A 17,949-nucleotide genomic window follows, 5' to 3' on the forward strand; every position below is an offset into this window, starting at 1 on the left:
GATGCCCAGATAAATCTGAATCTAAGATAAGCAATGATTTTTTTGGTGGTGGGTAGGAAACTGAAGATTGAACCCAGGGACACTTTACCAATGAGCCATATTCCCAGCCCTTTTTATTTTGAAAAAAAGTTTTGCTAAGTTGCTTAGAACTCACTAAGTTGCTGAGGCTGGCCTTGAAGTTGTGCTCCTCCTGCCTCAGCCTCTGGAGTCACTGGGATTACCGGCATGTGCCATCGTACCAGACTTTTTCCCCCCAGTATTGGGGATCAAACCCAGGGTCTTGCACATGCTAAGCAAGTGTTCTACCACTGAATTATACCCCCAGCTCATTTTAAATTTAATTTTGAGGAAGGGGCTCACTAAGCTGCTTAGGCAATCCTCCTACCTTAGCCTCCTTAGTAGCTGGGATACAGTTATACACCACTACATGCTGATGAATAATCTTCTGAGTAAGTATATCCCAAATATCCCAAGGGACTTACATATGCCCTGCAACCGTCTGGCTAGACTGACCACACAGAGAATCCAGGTGTATCTGAAGTAAAGTTCATGCACTCTTTCCTGATCTCCAACGTCAACCATATGCATAGAGGGACAGTGATTTACATTTGCTATACCATTATAGATGACAACCAAGTCAATCAACCACCCCTCCAAAAACCACACAGGCTGGCAATGGGATACTAGCTGCTTCCAAGGAGGGCACTGTTGTAAGAGTGATCATAAACCCCTGTCCAGTCATCACAGTCAAAGGCAGTGTCGCATGACAAAATGGCTTTTATTTCCAGTCCTTGGATCCACCCCAAATGAGCTTTTTTTTTTTTTAAAGACTGTGACACAATTATTGTGATGGGGAAGGGGAGTAAATTTTCTCATATATTATACACAGTGATTAAATGAGGTTTCTGGTTAACAAGCAAGGCAGGTGGGCAGAGTAATGAGCTAGAACTTATTTCACTGCCCTCTGCTGGACAGAAGCAGCAAAACTGGCCAAGTGTTTTCCTTCAAGGGTTCCCAGGTCCTGGCTGGTTCTAACACGGAAAGAGGGGAACCTAGGCATGGTCTTCTTTGGGCCCTAAGCCCCAACTAATTGAGTTGACTACGTCATCAATCACAGATCTCCTGTTTTATGCACTGCTGGGTGAAGATGACAATTTGCACCTCTCTTTGTGAAACCACACCAGGACCTCACTATTCCCCTGTATCAGAGGGAAGGCAAAGGAAAGCTAATGGGTCTTTTAAAAGCAGATGGTACTGTGACTCCAACCATATGGGTAGGTCCTCATCATTGGGTATTTCCTCCACACTTCTGGGAACTTCTCTAGCACACTAATGATGGCTATCACTTACCTAGGGGCACCTCTAGGCTAAGCAGTGTGCAGAGTTCTACACACTTGTCTCATGAAAGCCTCATAAAATAACTCACAGAGAGACAGTGCTGTGGTGCCCACTCTGTGGATGGAGAGATGTAGGTTTAGCAAGGTTAAGTTTCTTGCTCAAGGTCATCCAGCCAGGAAAAGTTGCAGCTAGAATGTGAACTCTGTTCTAAGCAAGGTTTTAGATCATCTGTGAGCCTCCACAGTCCCTCAAAATGAAGTTAGTGAATTCTATAAAGTTCTGATGCATTTGATCTTCACACAATGCATAAATGTCATTTTTCAATCAGATGGAAACAAGACAGCTCTTTGAGTTATTTTTTTAAATGTAAAGTATGCAAAATTTGGGGTGCAAAACAAGTGTAATTAGCACCAAAGAAAAAACTTCAGTTACTTTTTGTTTCACCAACACAAAGGGATTTTTAAAAACATAACACAGGCCTGTGATCTTAAAAAAATCCAATTAGTACAAATGGGACTATAAAAAGAAGTAACTCCACCCCAACCCTTAGTTCTTGTTCTCACTTCTTTTCCTCAGAGGCAACCAATGTTCTCAGTTAATTATGAGTCTCCCCAGAAATATTCTATGCATATACTAAACATGTGCACAGAAAGAGTTCTAAAGCATTTTTACAATCATCTATAGCTACTTTTTAACTAGATTAATTACTTATCAACTGTGGTGAGCACGGTGATGCCCTCCCTCTGCAGATGTACCAGTTTACAGGGCTTGATGTAGGGAAAGCTAAAGAGGGTGGAGGAAGACTCCGGGGGATGGTGTACATCCCAGACGACCAGCTTCCCTTCCATCGTCGCCGAGAGTATTTGTGTTAAATTCAAGTGAAAGACGGACTGGCTAAATTTTCCCACAAGCTTGTTGAATGTCTGTGTTTCAAAAGACAGAGTATGAGTTATTATTGGTAATAGATACAAAACAAAGCATTTGTCAAAAAATGTAACATTTTTATAAAACTGTGCTGAAATAAAGTGAGAAAAAAAAGAAAGAGGAAAAAAACATAAAGAATCACTAAAGGCCTTCTCCCATGGCTCTTGCCATGGTCCTGACAGTCCTGAACCTCCTAAAGTTTACTAAGAGCAAATGATGGGTTATGTACTGCGTTCAATTAAACTGCTTGTTTAAAGCAAATAAAAGAGTAGGTAATCACTGTTTATACCAGGCCAACTTCTACAGAGGTTTCAGAGGCTGATAAAGAAATTGACATCCTTCATGAGCAAAAGCATGCTCTGGTTGTAACATATCATAAAATAATTACCCCAGTTTCCTTTGATCATGAGATATTTTCACATCAGTAAAAATTATTTAAACACTTATATAGAAATGCCCTAAATAAGACTCCTTATTAAATCTGTACTACAAAATAAGGCACTAGGCCATTCTTCTTAGGCAGTGTCTTAGAGCTGAAGTATAGAAAGAATACAGAACAATGATAAAAGCCTTTTTAGTGAATGTTCATGAAATAAATGAAACTCAGCAATGTGATAAAGCAAGTCTGCTGCCTAGTTCTCTAAGTATGCCAAGAAGATTGTGGGGTTGTGTCCTCTGACCCAACCCAAGAGGATCAGTAAAGAAAAATTGGCCAAACAAGAGCACCAAGTTCTTTCTAAGAGTAGCACTGTTTCAACATAAGGCATTTTTACCATTTCAATTTGCAGTACATGCTCATTATTTGCTGATTCTGTACTTGTGAATTTCATCTACTTGCTAGAATTTATTTGTAACCCTAAATCAATATAGTACTTTCACAGTCATTTGCATATATGTGTATTTACAGTATGGCAAAACAAAACAAAACTTGACTTACATGACACGTACTTTCCCAGCTGAAAGTCAAACAAGGAAGGGTTCTGCCACCACCTTGTTGATGGACCTTTATTTATTTATTTATATGTGGTGCTGAGAATTGAACCCAGTGCCTCACACATGCTAGGCAAGTGCTGTACCACTGAGCCACAGCCCCAGTCCAGGGTTCTGCCTTCTTATTTCAGTTCTCATACTATAAAAAAATGTTCTTTCCATTTAGTGCTGTGTGGCACACATTTTTTGGTGTTTTTTGTTGGTGATTTCAGTATTTAAACCAGCCCTCAAACTTAATGCTGAAGTGCTACCTAGAGTCCTAAGTACAAGAAGGCTGTGATGTGCCCTGTGGAGGAAATGCATGTCAGATGAGCTTCATTCAGGCATGAAAAGTTCTAGTGCTATTCATCATGAGCCCCCTGTTAATAAATCAGTGTTGTATATTAATGGTGTCTTTAAGCAGAAACATACATAAAATGATGCTGAGTGTTAAAGATGTGACCAGGGGCTCACAGGAACCCACTGTATTTCCCCTGGGAGTGATAGGTCACTATTCACTAATTCAGTACTTGCAGGGACTTTATAGAACATAGCTACCTTGATTAATGAGAGCTGACTACTTTTATACTCTCATTTCTGGAAAATAAGTTTGCACACAGAACCATCTTTCCTTATGTCCATTCATTCCATCTTTATTTTTTTTCTTTTGGCATATCCTCTTTAAAAGTAATTTTTACAAATCATACTAAGAAAGAACAGGAGCAGTAAAGTCACCATAAAGTGTTCCCTGAGGGCAGATTACGTGGGCATCAAAGGGAGGAAATGCTGTAGTAGACAGAAGCCCAGTTCCAGCTCCGGTGCAGGGGGCTTGAAGTAAGAAGGTGAGAAGAAACACTTTCTCCACATCTGGTTCCCTACCTTCTTAAATAGCTGAACACACTCTTTAAAAAATTAATCTGAAACTGAGCAGCTTCCTAAGAGATCTACTCATGTCCGGCTACTCCACTGGCATGACTTCTAATTAATTCTCATTCTTTGTCAATATGTCATTATAGGGGCTGGGGATGTGGCTCAAGCAGTAGTGCGCTTGCCTGGCATGCGTGCGGCCCGGGTTCAATCCTCAGCACCACATACAGACAAAGATGTTGTGTCCGCCAAATACTAAAAAATAAATATTAAAAAAAAAATATGTCATTATAAAATCCATTGCTTTTTGGATATTTTCTTATATGGCATTTTACTTTTTTTTTTTTTTTTTTGAGAGAGAGAGAGAGAGAGAGAATTTTAATATTTATTTATTTATTTTTCTTAGTTTTCGGCGGACACAACATCTTTGTTTGTATGTGGTGCTGAGGATCGAACCTAGGCCGCACTCATGCCACACAAACGTGTTACCGCTTGAGCCACATCCTCAGCCCAAGGCATTTACTTTTAACAATATTTCTGTTATTTTCAACTGACAATTTGGTAAGGGCAAAGGACCCAAGTAAAACTTTTCCAATTATTTCTCAGTGGTTCAATATTAAGACATTCAAACATGATCCGAAACAACTGAGCTTGCACATACACAATCCTTCTCCATGGAATCTGGTATATAAAAATGCAACAGGCATACTCACTTTTTCTGTTAAGAGTGGGGCACTGTGAGCAAGTATATTTTTCTCTTCACACTGATAAGCAAAGGAATAAAATAATCACTACCAAAAAAAAAAAAAAAAAGGCCCAATTTCCAAAATAGGAACTACATAATAGCAAAATCAAAACAAACACATCTAAACAGGGTCAGAGATTTGCAATCTCTACAGCTAAGAGAACCTACCATCTTAAGGAACCTCTAAAAAATTCTCAAAGAAAAGCGAATACACAGAAAATGCCAGAGTGACTGAGACTTTAAATGGTAGTTAATAAGAATTTTAATTCTGCATTAATAAGCCTTTAAAGCTAAAATAAACAGCTGAAGCAATGAATATTACTGAGAATTAACAAGTCAATGTGCTTTTGTTTTGCATTTTTTAAATTGAGGCAAAATGCACTTAACATGAAATTAACTGCTAACTATTTTAAAGTGTATAATTCAGTGGTATTTATTATATTTAAAATGCGGTGCAACTACCGCTATCATATTTTCTCTTTTTTCCCCACTATCACATTTTCATCACCCCAAAAAGACCCTGTAACCAACTCTCCCACCAAGCCCCTTATAACCACCCTGTCTATGGATTTGCCGATTCCTGCATTTCACATAAATGGAATCAGACAATGTGTGACTTTCTGTATTCGGCTTCTTTCATTTAGAAAAAATGTTTTTGATGTTCATTCACATCATAGCAAGTGCTAGTACTTCATTCAATAATATTCCATTGTATGAATCTGTCTCATTGTTTACCTATTCATCAGCTGATTGACAGTCGATGGACATATGGCTTGTTTTGACCTTTTGATTATGGTGGAGATGCTGCTCCAATGAGTATTTGTTTGTGTAGCACTATTTGTCTGAATGCCTGTTTTCAATTCTTTCAGGCATATACCTTAGAATTGCTGAGTCATATGGCAATTCTACGTTTAATTTTTTGTGTAGGGCTGGGAATTGAACAAGGTAGGCAAGGGCTCTGCCTCTGAGGCACATCCCCAGCCCCATCTTTTTTTTTTTTTTTACCTTTATTTTGTTTATTTAGTTTTAGTTTTAGTTTTTTTTAATGTGGTGCTGGGGATCAAACCCAGTACCTCCTGCTAGGCAAGAGCTCTACCACTGAGCCACAACCCTAGCCCACCCAGCCCCACCGTTTGTTTAGTGATGCTGGGGTTTGAACCCAGGGTGTGTGCGTGCTAGGCAAGCACTCTATCAACTGAGCTATCTCCCCAGGCCCTAACTTTGTTCTTTAATGTCATTCTTTTTTCCTGTGTTGGTATATATGCTACTACCGATCTGTTTGCTAATTCCTTTCTGAAAGGAAATAAAGTCCATGATCTCAAAATATACTTTTAGACCTGTAACTATATTCAAATAAACATTTGCTTTATTACTTAAAGAAATTTAATTATGTTTCTGACTTAATATGCTAATTTCCAATGGGACTAAAACAAAGACTATAATTAAATCAACATTTTGATATATAGTCATTGCTCCCTAAATACAGTATTATTATATTACTAAAATGTCTGTATCCAAAGAATAAACTTGACCCATATTTAAAGAAATCAAAATATTTCTACTTACCCATGAATAATATATTGCCTGTGTTTTACTATTGCTCACCAATTCTTTATTATTTGTTGGATTAAAAGTAAGGTAGTTCTGAAATATGAAGTATGAAAATATATTACATGATATATTTTGTTTCTCTCTGATTAAATTGAATGTTAAAAATACATATTAATGTGAAATAATATATATGTTAATAATATGTATAATTTTGGTACCAGGGATTTAACTCAGGGGCACTTAACCACTGAGCCACTAATCCCCAATCACATCCCCAATCCTTTTTGTATTTTATTTAGAGACAGGGTCTCACTGAGTTGCTTAGTGCCTCACTAAATTGCTGAGACTAGCTTTGAATTCAAGATCCTCCTGCCTCAGCCTCCCGAGCCACTGGGATTACAGGTGTGTGCCACCGTGTCCAACTAAATAATAATTTTAATTAAAATACATAATGAAGAAGGAATATAAAACAGAAGACATGGCATGTGGTGGGCAATGAGAATACCATTTAAATGCTGGTTGTTAAGGAATACAGTAGAAAGTGTGTTCATTTTCAAGTCTTACTTATTACAATTCTATAAACTAGAATAAGTGAAAGAAAGTAAGCCAACATTCAAAATACCTTTTTTTTTGGTCCTAGGGACAGGGCCTCATGCATGCTGAGCACACATTCTACCACTGAGCTATATATCCCCAGCCCCTCTCCAATGACCTCTATTCTGTGTCCTTGTGGACAAGGACTTCTGCATTCACATTTCTAAAATTGACAGGGCCACAAGAGATCTTGGAACGAAAGCAAGATGTTGGAAGAAGAGTTTGATTCCTGCCAAGATAGTGCATGGTTTGAGTTGCTGGCTTCCTTCCCCAAAATCACTTCTGCAGAAACTACAGAAGTAAGGGAAACATTAAATGCAGAAACAAAACAGCGACAACAACAACAACAGAGCGAGAAATTCCCCCGGGGAGCCAGAAGGCCTGTATCTGGAAATGTGCACCGGAGGTGGGCAGCTACAGCTAGAGATAGCGGGCTACAGGGGGCAGCGCTGAGACAGGGGAAAGCTGTTTATGTTCCAGGCTAGTCGCTTTCACCCCAGCTCCAAACCCATTCCTTTGCCTACTGCTTAAATCATCCAGGCCAGAGGCCTGGGGGAGGGAGGACCTGATAAAAGCAAGTGCACGGACCAGAACCTTCCAAGACTGACTACTTTGCCGAGTCTTTGTGGGCATGGTGGCTACATCTGTAACCCCAGCAACTTGGGAGGCCGAGGTAGAAGGATCACAAACAAGTTCAAGGCCAGCCTGGGCGACTTAGCAAGACCCCATCTCAAAATAAAAATAAAAAGGACTGGAGAGAGGGCTTAGTGGTACAACGCTTGCCTAGCATATGTGAGGCCCCTGGGTTCAATCCCCAGTTCTAAGGGAAAACAAGTTTTCTTTGAAGGAAGTCATCATCCCAAGCTTCAAATTATTTCTATACTTTTTAAAATAGAACACTGAGAATTCAATGAAACATAACCAGACATATGAAAGGGGCAGATGCAAATGACTGAAAACCAAGGGGGTGAAGCAAGAGGCCGACAGGAGTCCAGGTGTGAGATTAACAGACGCAGCCTGAAAACTGTGATTAATAGGCTCAAGAAAGCTAGGATAAGAAGATCTCAGCAGATACTGCTATTTTTTAAAAAAAAGAAGCAAATGGAAATTTTAAATCCGAAAAAAAAGGAGATTAAAAAACTCAAAAAGATGTTTTAAAAGGAAATTAGATATAGCCAAAGAGATGATTAGCCAGTAGAAAAGAAAGATAAATTATAGCAGAAAATATCCAGACTAGATCATAAAGAGACAAAAGGATATAAAAAGAAAAAAGAGAACAAAAGACCAACTGGACACAATAAAAAAGGCCCAACGCATTTGTAATTAGAGTCCCAGAAGGAGAAGAATATAGCAGAAGGAATATTTAAAGAAACAATGGCTAAGAATTTTCCAAAACTGAGGAAAGATATAAGCATCCCAGGTCCAAGAAACCCCCCAAAAGTAAGCTTTAAAAAATCAACAACATACCCATATACAAACAGATACATCCCTGAAAAATAAGAGAAATTTCTAAGTATCCAGATAACTTTGAAAATACAGATTGGGGCTGGGAATCAAGTGCTCGAGCACTTGCCTAGCATAAGGCAGTGGGTTTGATTCTCAGCACCACATATAATTAATTAATTAAAAGGTCCATCAACAACTAAAAAAAAATTTTAAAGAAATACAGATTGATGGCTGATTTCTCAAGAGAAATGGAAGAAGTCAGAAGACAATGGAATCTTATCTTCAAAGTGCTGAAAGAAAATAGAATTCTTTACCTGAGAAAATATCCTTCAAAAATAAAAACAATTGTCGGGTATGGTGGCATGCACCTGTAATCCCAGTGGCTTGGGAGGCTAAGGCAGGAGGATCGAGATTCAAGGACAGTCTCAGCAATTTAGTGAGGCCCTAAGCAACTTAGACTGTCTCAAAGAAATACAAAAGGGCTGGAGATATAGCTCAGTGGTAGAGTTCCAAGAAACAAAGAAAGGGGAAGGAAAGCAGAAAAAGAAAACTACCATGAAAATGAAAGCATATATTTATGCAAAGGCTTGTACATGAACATTCATAGCAACTTAAGTTTTAATAGCCTCAACTCATGTCCACCAACAGTGAATAAACAAATTGTAACACAACCATGTGCCACTATTCAGCAATAAAGAGGAATAAACTATTGATGCATGGAACAAAATGATTGAGTTTTTTAAAGAAGCCAAAGCCCACAGCAAAAAAAAACAAGTTCACTTATATAGAATTCGGTGTTGGAAGATTGATTAATGGATCAGATCAGACCTTGGAGGCCATAATATGGTGTTTTGTTTTTATTTTAAGGGTAATGAGAAATCATACAAGGGTTTAAGTAAGAGAGACATATATATTTTACTCATTTAAAGAACATCATGTGCCTGCAGGGGTAGAGTGTTCAGGGGTGAGGCCAGAGTGAGCTCAGAGCCCCAGGGTAAGGAGCTGTAGTCACAAGGTAGAGGTGACTACGGCCTGGACAGGATGGCAGGAGAGATGCAGGAAAGAGGAACAACTTCAGGGCATCTTTAGAATGGATGAGAACACTCAAGAAAGCTACAGAGAACAGAAGGAGGAGAGGGGGGAGGAGGGGGAGGAGGAGGAGGAGAAGGGGGGAGGAGGAAAGAGAATAGAGAAAGAGGAAGTCGAATTAAAAGAGATGAAGAAGGTGCAGGAGGAGGAGGAGAAAGAGGATGGCTTAGAACTAAATCTGAGGAACACCAATATTTATAATGTATGCAAATGAAAGAAAAAAATCCACAAAGGAGCCAGAGAAAGACTGGTCTCTGCAATAGCACAAAAAGTGTCTTGTAAGCCATGGATGGAGCTGCTCACAGACGAAGAGTAAAGAGATCTAACATGGTCATCCCACTGGCATGCCGGAGACCACAACAAGCATGGTTTGGATGGAGCCACGGGGTGGGAAGAGTGGAAGAGGAATGAAAGGAGCCCAACGCCCATCACCAGCGTAAGTTGTGTTACACTCAGAGCAACAGTGAGGATGAAAGAATCACAGCTCGGCAACCAACAAGGATGAGTCCCAGAAGCAATGCTGAGCAGATGAAGCAATAAAATATACTTCAAATATATCAAGGTCAAAAGCAGGTCAAACTAAATAAGATGGAATTGAGGGATACATAAATAGAGAAAAGTATAAAGAAAACAGGGAATGTATAACACAAAACTTGGGATAGTGGTTCACTGCAGGGAGAAAAGAAAGCAAATGAGATTGGGGACAGGGATCAAAGAGAGACGCGATGGCACATGCTTGTCATGCCAGCTCCTCGGGAGACCTTGACAGAAGGATCAAAAGTTTGAGGACATCCTGGGCAATTTAGTGAGACGCTGAATCAAATAAAAAATAAAAAGGGCTGAAGGTGTAGAAGGTGTAACTCAGTGGAAGATCACCCCTGGGTTCAATCGCCAGTACCAAACCAAACATCCAAACACACATATACACACACACACACACACACACACACACACACAGTGGGCTTCTAGGGTTGGTTCATGTTCCATATCTTGATCAGTGGTAAGTACACAGGTACATTTTGTTTTCTTCTTTAAAATATACATATTTTGCATTTGTGCTTTATTTAACAACAACAACAACAACAATATGTGTGTGTGTGTGTGTGTGTGTGTGCACGGTGAGGTGGGAAGCAGGCTAGCCAGCCACCAGAACAGCCAGAACAGCAGAGAGTTCTTTTGCTCTTAATGGCTGAACTCAATGTCACCTGAATTAACTCTCTGGGTGGCTTTCTCCGGCCACATCCCCTGCTCAGCTAGGGTACCAAGAAGGCAGAGTTCACTAGGGGAGGGGGTATGAGATGCCCAACAGAACTGTCTGCAATAATAGAAATGCTCCGTGTGATCTGTGATGCCAAATATAGTACCTAACAGCCACATGTGAGCGCTTCCAGGGCAGCTAGCAATACTGAGGAACCCATCTGAAGTTCTATTTAATCATAATCAATGTAAATTTAAATAGTGCATTCAGCAAAGTCACAGGATGCAAAATTCTCCTGCATTTCTGTACACTAGCAACGAATGATCTGAAAAGGGAGTTAAGAAAACAATTACAATTATAAGAGCATAAATAAGAATCAAATACACAGGGATAAATTTAATCCAGGATGTGGAAGATTTGTACAAAGGAAACTAAAACACTGCTGAAAAAAATTAAAGAAGATATAAATAAATACAAGACATCTGGTGCTCAAGGACTGGAAAATAATATTATTAAGAAGACACCAGCACCCAGAGTGACCCACAGACCAGTGCAGTCTCTACAGAGCCCTGAAGGCACTTTCCGCAGCAATAGGAAAACCCATGCCAAGTCACCACACACACCTGACTATGTATTAGTGCCACTTTAAGAAATAAGGACAGGGGCTGGGGATGTGGCTCAAGCGGTAGCGTGCTCGCCTGGCGTGCTTGCGGCCCGGGTTCGATCCTCAGCACCACATACAAACAAAGATGTTGTGTCCGCCGAGAACTAAAAAATAAAAATTAAAAAATTCTCTCTCTCTCTCCCACTCTCTCTAAAAAAAAAAAAAAGAAATAAGGACATTTTTTTTTCAGAAGGGAAAGGAGGGAATCAGAGCATAAGGACTACATAAAGACATGTATCTTGCTGAGTCTAGTGACCCAAACCCTTTTTGGGGGTTTTAGACCCTGTGAGCCGGATAGGTGCCCGGCACAGGGCACATCCTCAACAGATGTATAACGAATGAAGGATTCAAGGGACATTGTGACAACATGGCAGACAGGAGTGACACAGGAAAGCAAGAGACTGTGCAGAAATGCTGTAGGTGACCTTGGCAAGTCACCTCATGTAAACTGAGAAGAATAATGATAATTTCTCTCCATACTTCAATGAGCTTCTGATAAGGTTAGAAGCAGTTAAGAGCACGTGTCTAGAAGAGGAAAGTCTGCTAGCTGGGTGACTTCAGACCGATTATTGAATAATTACTAATAGTCCACAGACATTAATATCTCCTTGCTAGCATGTTTGCCTGGATTATGTGAGATCACGAAAGTAAAGAATTTAGCCAAATCTGGCACATAATAAGTGCTTGAACTATATTAGCTTTTCTAAGCAAAGATAAACAAGGCCTGGGATATGAAAGTACTTTTAAAAGTGCTGCTGCACCACAGCAGAATTCCACCAAAGCAAAAGGTAGGCTCTGACCTGGCTTCAGTGTGAGGTCAGGCTGAGGGTTATAGGACCAGACTGACCTACCTGGAAACCATACTCCTTGGGGAGAAGGAGACTGCACGCCGGCGTCTCCACTGCCAAAGTCCACTTCCAGATGCACACTTTCTACAAAGGAGAGCACAGTGAGAAGGCCTCTGAGGGCTGCTGCAGAGAGCTATGTCCCTTGTGGTGACATGGTAACATCAGGCAACTAAGCAATGGACCACAAGCCAAGCCACAAAGCAGGAAGCACCAACTCTGCACCATGGAGTCTGGTCATCTCCTGGGAATACTTCAGAGGCCAGCTGGCTGGAGCAGAGCTGACTGTGGGGACACCTGACAGGTTGACCAGCTTGCTGAGGCCAACCCAGAGGGCCCTTTACCTGGACTTCAGCATCTGAGATGGTTGCCAGATACTTGGCGTCACGGGTAATGGCTATTGCCCTAATGCCATTACCTTCTGGGCAGCTGTCAAATATGGTGTGCACAGGAATCCTGCAAAACAGGACAGGGAGGAACAGCGTCCAGCTCAGCTCAAACCTTCCAAAACCACAGCAAAATGTGGTCTATCTACACAATAGGATATTTATGTTTAATTGACTCATTATTAATCACTAATAACAACATAAGAATATCTGTGTCTAGTTAATTTATTCATTATTACTCACTATTCCATAAAATGGAGTGAAGCCCTGACACAGGCTACAACGCAGACAAAACTTAAAAGCATGATGCTATCTGGGTGCGGTGGTGCACGCCTGTGATCCCAGCAGTTTGGGAGGCTGAGGCAGGAGGATCTCAAAGCCAGCCTCCACAAAAGTGAGGCATTGAGCAACTCAGTGAGACCCTGTCTTTAGATAAAATACAAAATAGGCTGGGGCTGGGGCTCAGTGGTCAAGAACCCCCGAGTTCAATCCCCAGTATCCCTCTCCTGCCCCACAAAAATACATGCTAGTGAAAGAAGACAAACACAAAGGCCATGCATTCTGTGGTTCCATTGATATGAAATGTCCAGAGCAGGCAAATCCAGAGACAGAGAGCAGATGTGGTTGCCAGAGGCTGGAGAGCAGATGGGAGGCTTCTGCTCCTACTGGGTACAGTAGGAGGGGATGAGAATATTTTGGAACTAGACAGAAGGATGAGTGCACAACATTGGGAATGTACTAAATGCCCAACCACCTGCACACATCCAAATGGCCAATCTTATGTTTTGTGAATTTGCCTCAGTAACAACCAACAGCCTAACAGGGAAGAGGACACGAATGCTGTGTGTTAGAGCTCACCCTGCACGAGCTCTAGTGGCCCTGTCACCTGTTCCCAGGTGCCAATTCAGCATGAGGCGCTTCACCAGGCATGAAGGATGCAAATATAAAAACCACAACTAGGAGGTGCCCAGCTCAGGAAAATGGGTGCCCCCTGCACACAGAGAACAAATAAGCACCACCTTCCTGGGAGCAATGTAGCTCTGACTATCTGAATTTTAAACCCTATCTGTACTCTAAGGTCCAGCAATTGCAACTCCTGTAACTTTTCTAGAGAAATAATAGGAAAATTAAACAAAATAAACCAAGATGCATCTTCTTGGTGATGCTGTGTTAACAGCAAAATTAAAAAAAGCAAAACAAACCTGTTAAAATAAGAATTATTTTAAACTATTATGGCAAAGCCATCGAGTGGAAAAACTTGGCTGCCACAAAAAGAATGGGATAGATCTGAGAGAGTGACCGAGAACTTTGTGAGAAGAGCATATCACGAAACAAATCCATAGTGTCATTTTGACTGTGGCACACAGTGTGGATTCACCTGATTTTCACAACAATCCTGTGAGATTCAGACGGACATTGTGCCCCCAAATTCCTGTCCACCCAGAACCTCAGGGTGTGAGGGCATTTATATGTACGAGAAAGGCCTGTAGGAGCGACTGCAGACTGTCCACGGTGGTTGCAGTCTGGAGATGGTCTGGCAGAGAAGGGACTTTCCTTTTCTACCTGCACGCTTCTGTATGTGTCCCTGGTAAGGACTTACAACTGTACAGCTCAGGTGGAGCTTGACGTGTGCAGAATTTAAGCAGATGACCTTGACATACCTGAGACAGACAAAGAAAGCAAGAAACCCCAGCAGCACTGGAGCAGGTGGGCTGTAACATGGGGTTGGGGGTCCACGTGCTTCTCTTGTGAGGGGAGAGTGGGTGGCAGTAAGATGGAAGTCAGAGGCTGGGGCTGTATCTCAGTGGTAGAGCACTTGCCTTAGCATGTGTGAGGCACTGGGTTCAATCCTCAGCACCGCATACAAATAAATAAAATAAAGGTCCATCAACAACTAAAAAAATATTTTTAAAAAAAGGATGGGAGCCAGGCAGGCTGCGCCCCACTTTGTTCCACTATGGTGTCCTGTTCCCAGTGAATTTAAATGGGCCTAAGTTTGTCACGTTGGCACCCCAACTGTCTTAATCAAGTCCGTGTCTCAGCTGAGGCCTACTCAGGTTCTGTCATTTCACAATTCACTTGAAAGGCAACCCTCAGATTCTTGGGAGTGACACAGTGGAGTTCTCAGTGGGAAAATGTATCTCATCTCTGAAGACATTTAGAATTAAACATGGAGAAGTCAGTCAAATCCATAGAAGTAACATATTTATGATAAGAAAATTTGTTCTTCTTTTTTAAGGAATGCATAATGTTTAAGAGAATTTCACATATCAAAGTTTCTACCAGATTAGATTTGATTCTAATTTAAAACACATAGTGGATTTAGACTTGTGATTTTAAATTGAAATCCTATTAAGTTGTACAATGTTATAACACTTAAGACAACTTAAGATTTGCCATATTTGTGACTAAATTTATTAGATTTCTAAGAATTACTTAAGTACCAGTGAAGAATTTGTTAGACTACTAAAAACATGTAAAACTGAATATATTAAATTTATAAATGCAGTTTAAAATGCTTAAAAAGAGCTAATAGTCAAATTTGTGAAGCCAAACATTAATCCAAGCTTTCTCAAAAGTGATCACAAAAATATGCTAGATTTATAAATGAGAAAGTGAACAAAATATTTAAGGAAGCATTTTGTTTGTAATCTGTCACTTCAATACAGAGGATATTAATTCTAAAGCCAAAACATTCTCTGAGTAATCTTTTCTGGGTCCCAAAGTCACCATTTGGGAGATCACAAAACTTGTATCCACGTGACATTTGAATTGTTAATCACAGATATGCTTTATTTTCGATTTAGGAAAAAAAAAAATGTCACTCCCTTCAAGATGCTGCATCTAGCAGGGGAACAGCTTCATAATGAATAAAAGATCAACAGGCCAGAACTGCTCATAACAGGCCGAGCTCTGTCCAGGGGAAGAGGCACAGCTGACAGGCCTCTGAGACAGGTTCTGTGGACATCCTGCTGCATGAGGTGGTGACTTTCCCTTGTGGCCAGGTTGGAGAGAGCACTAGGACTGGAGATGAAAGCTAGCCAAGACTTCAGCTTTCAGTTGAAGTGGATTAAAATAATTGCGTTTTCATCAAAATCAACAGATAAGCCAGGTACAGTGGTGCATACCTCTAATCCCAGTTACTGGGGAGGCTAAGGCAGGAGGATCATAAGTTCAAGGTCAGCCTCAGCAACTAAGCAAGACCCTGTCTCAAAATAAAAAATACAAAAAAAAAGGGATAGGGATATAGTTCAATGGTAGAGCATCCCTAGATTCAACACCCAATACTGCAAAAATAATATATAAACAAATAAATAAATATGTGATTTATCCATATAATGGAATGTTGATTCAGTCATCAAAAGGAATGAGGCATTGACACATGCTATGACACAGATGAATCTTGAAACATGCTCGGTAAAAGAAGCCAGACACAAAAGGCCATATATTGAGTGATTTTATGAATGTCCAAAGTAGACACATGTACAGAGGCAGAAGGCAGGGCCTGGGCAAGACAGCATGCGGAGTTCATGAGTCCAGAGTTTCTATTTGAGTGATAAAAATGCCACTCAGTTTGTGGAAAAAGCGGTGATGGTTGCACATGGTGGCTATAATTGATACCATTGAATTACACATTTTTAAATGGTTAAAGTGGTAAATTTTAAGTTGCGTATATACATATATTTTATTTTTATTTCTTTTAGTTGTAGTTAGACACAAATATCTTTATTTTATTTATTTATTTTTATGTGGTGCTGAGGATCAAACCCAGGCCCTCTCAAGCACTCTACCACCCAGCCACAATCCCTTAAGTTGTGTATATTTTATCACAATGAAATAAGATCTGTGTCATGGAGAATGAGTCACACAGTAAACCGCTGGGAGGGAGATCAGCCAGGAGCTTGTTGCAATAGCCCAGGTGAGAGAGCGGAGGGGAGAGGGGAGAGAAGAGGAGACAGGAGAGGCCAGGCAGTGGGGAGGTCACCGAGGCAGTTTGGGAGATCCCTCCCAAAACTCCTCTTTCAGCAGGAGAGGCCCAGGGACATCCAGGTGGAGAGTCCTCTAGCACTTCCTCATCAGGAAGAAGAGGGGATGCTGAGAGAGCCCTTGTTGAGATTAGACTCTCCTATCTGGGGAACAATGGTGCTGGTGGCCTTGTCACCATGGGTGGTGTTCAAGGGATGGCCGGGAAGGGGATCCTGAGAAGAGACTAGAAGGAAGGGCCATAGCAGAAGGGAACTAGGGGGCTGTGGTGTCAGAGAAGCCACAGGAAATGCAGTGTCAGATGCCACTGAGACCCAAGTAAGGTAAGGGTGGAGACTGGGTGGCGTGGCCTGTGGAGATCTCCAGGAAGCTGGGGGACCCGACCCTCGCTCCAGACCCTCGCTCCAGGATATTAACAGGACTTCTGCCTAACCTTCTCATTCCCCTGGACTTGCCTCTCCCTTCCCCACACACCCAACCAGGGCCTTAAGCTCCTGTTGGAGAATCTAGAGCTGCTCTCTGCCTCTAGGACAGGGATTACAAAAGAAAACCCCGCTATGAGCATCTATCTTGGGCCAGGTGTGGATTCACCTGATTTTCACAACAATCCTGTGAGAGTCAGCCGAACAGTGTGCCCCCAAATTCCTGTCCACCCAGAACCTCAGGATGTGACTCATTGGAAACAGGGTCTTGCAGATGGAATTAGTCAAGATGAAATCATACTGGATGAGGACGGCCCAACACCCAGGGAAGAATGAAGACTGAGAGACACGGGGTGGGGGGTGGGAAACACCTGCGAAGATGGAGGCAAAGGCTGGGGGGCTGCGTCCACAGCCAAGGAACGCCGAGGGGTGCCACAAGCTGTGGAAGCCAGGGGAAGGACCCCAGCAGGAACCAACCTGCTGACACCTTGATTTTGGGCTTTTGGCTTCCAGAACTATGAGAGAGTAAACTTTTGCTATTTTAAGCCACCCAACTTGTGGTAATTTGTTACAGCAGCCTCAAGAAGTCAAACAGTAGGTATTAGCCTCATTTTTTCCACAAATGGGAAAGTCACTTGGTTTCTTTAGGCCTCCAATCCTCACAGGAAGCACACAGCAGGACTGGGATGGAAGCCAGGTGGCCCCAGAGCCTGCGCGCTCTTCCTCCTGGCCACGTGGCTACCATGTCACTCAGGAATCCACCAAGTCAGCATGTAGGCGTCACCACACGCTGCAGTTTTGCTTTCTGGAACTCCAGGGCTCTTTCCCTCCACTTTGGTGGACATCTACTGTATTCCCAGTGATTAAACCGAGCTGCACTCGCGTTTCCAAATTCCCAGTCCCATTCCCAGCTAAGCCAGCCTCCTG

General features: G+C 41.5%; 1 protein-coding gene across 1 annotated transcript in view; it reads right to left on the reverse strand.

Moving 5' to 3' along the window:
• The window catches only part of Cfap251 (cilia and flagella associated protein 251), a 67,034-nt gene that overhangs the window by 34,784 nt on the left and 14,301 nt on the right, over nucleotides 1-17,949 (reverse strand). The window contains exons 7-11 of the mRNA XM_027949106.2: nucleotides 12,575-12,686; nucleotides 12,237-12,317; nucleotides 6,410-6,487; nucleotides 4,812-4,862; nucleotides 2,047-2,261 (exon numbers count right to left, since the gene is read on the reverse strand). Coding sequence (XP_027804907.2) covers nucleotides 2,047-2,261; nucleotides 4,812-4,862; nucleotides 6,410-6,487; nucleotides 12,237-12,317; nucleotides 12,575-12,686 — 537 coding nt within the window. The remainder of the gene's footprint in view (nucleotides 1-2,046; nucleotides 2,262-4,811; nucleotides 4,863-6,409; nucleotides 6,488-12,236; nucleotides 12,318-12,574; nucleotides 12,687-17,949) is intronic.

Source organism: Marmota flaviventris, chromosome 1 (genome assembly GCF_047511675.1).
Source record: "Marmota flaviventris isolate mMarFla1 chromosome 1, mMarFla1.hap1, whole genome shotgun sequence".
Classification (NCBI taxonomy): Eukaryota; Metazoa; Chordata; class Mammalia; order Rodentia; family Sciuridae; genus Marmota; species Marmota flaviventris.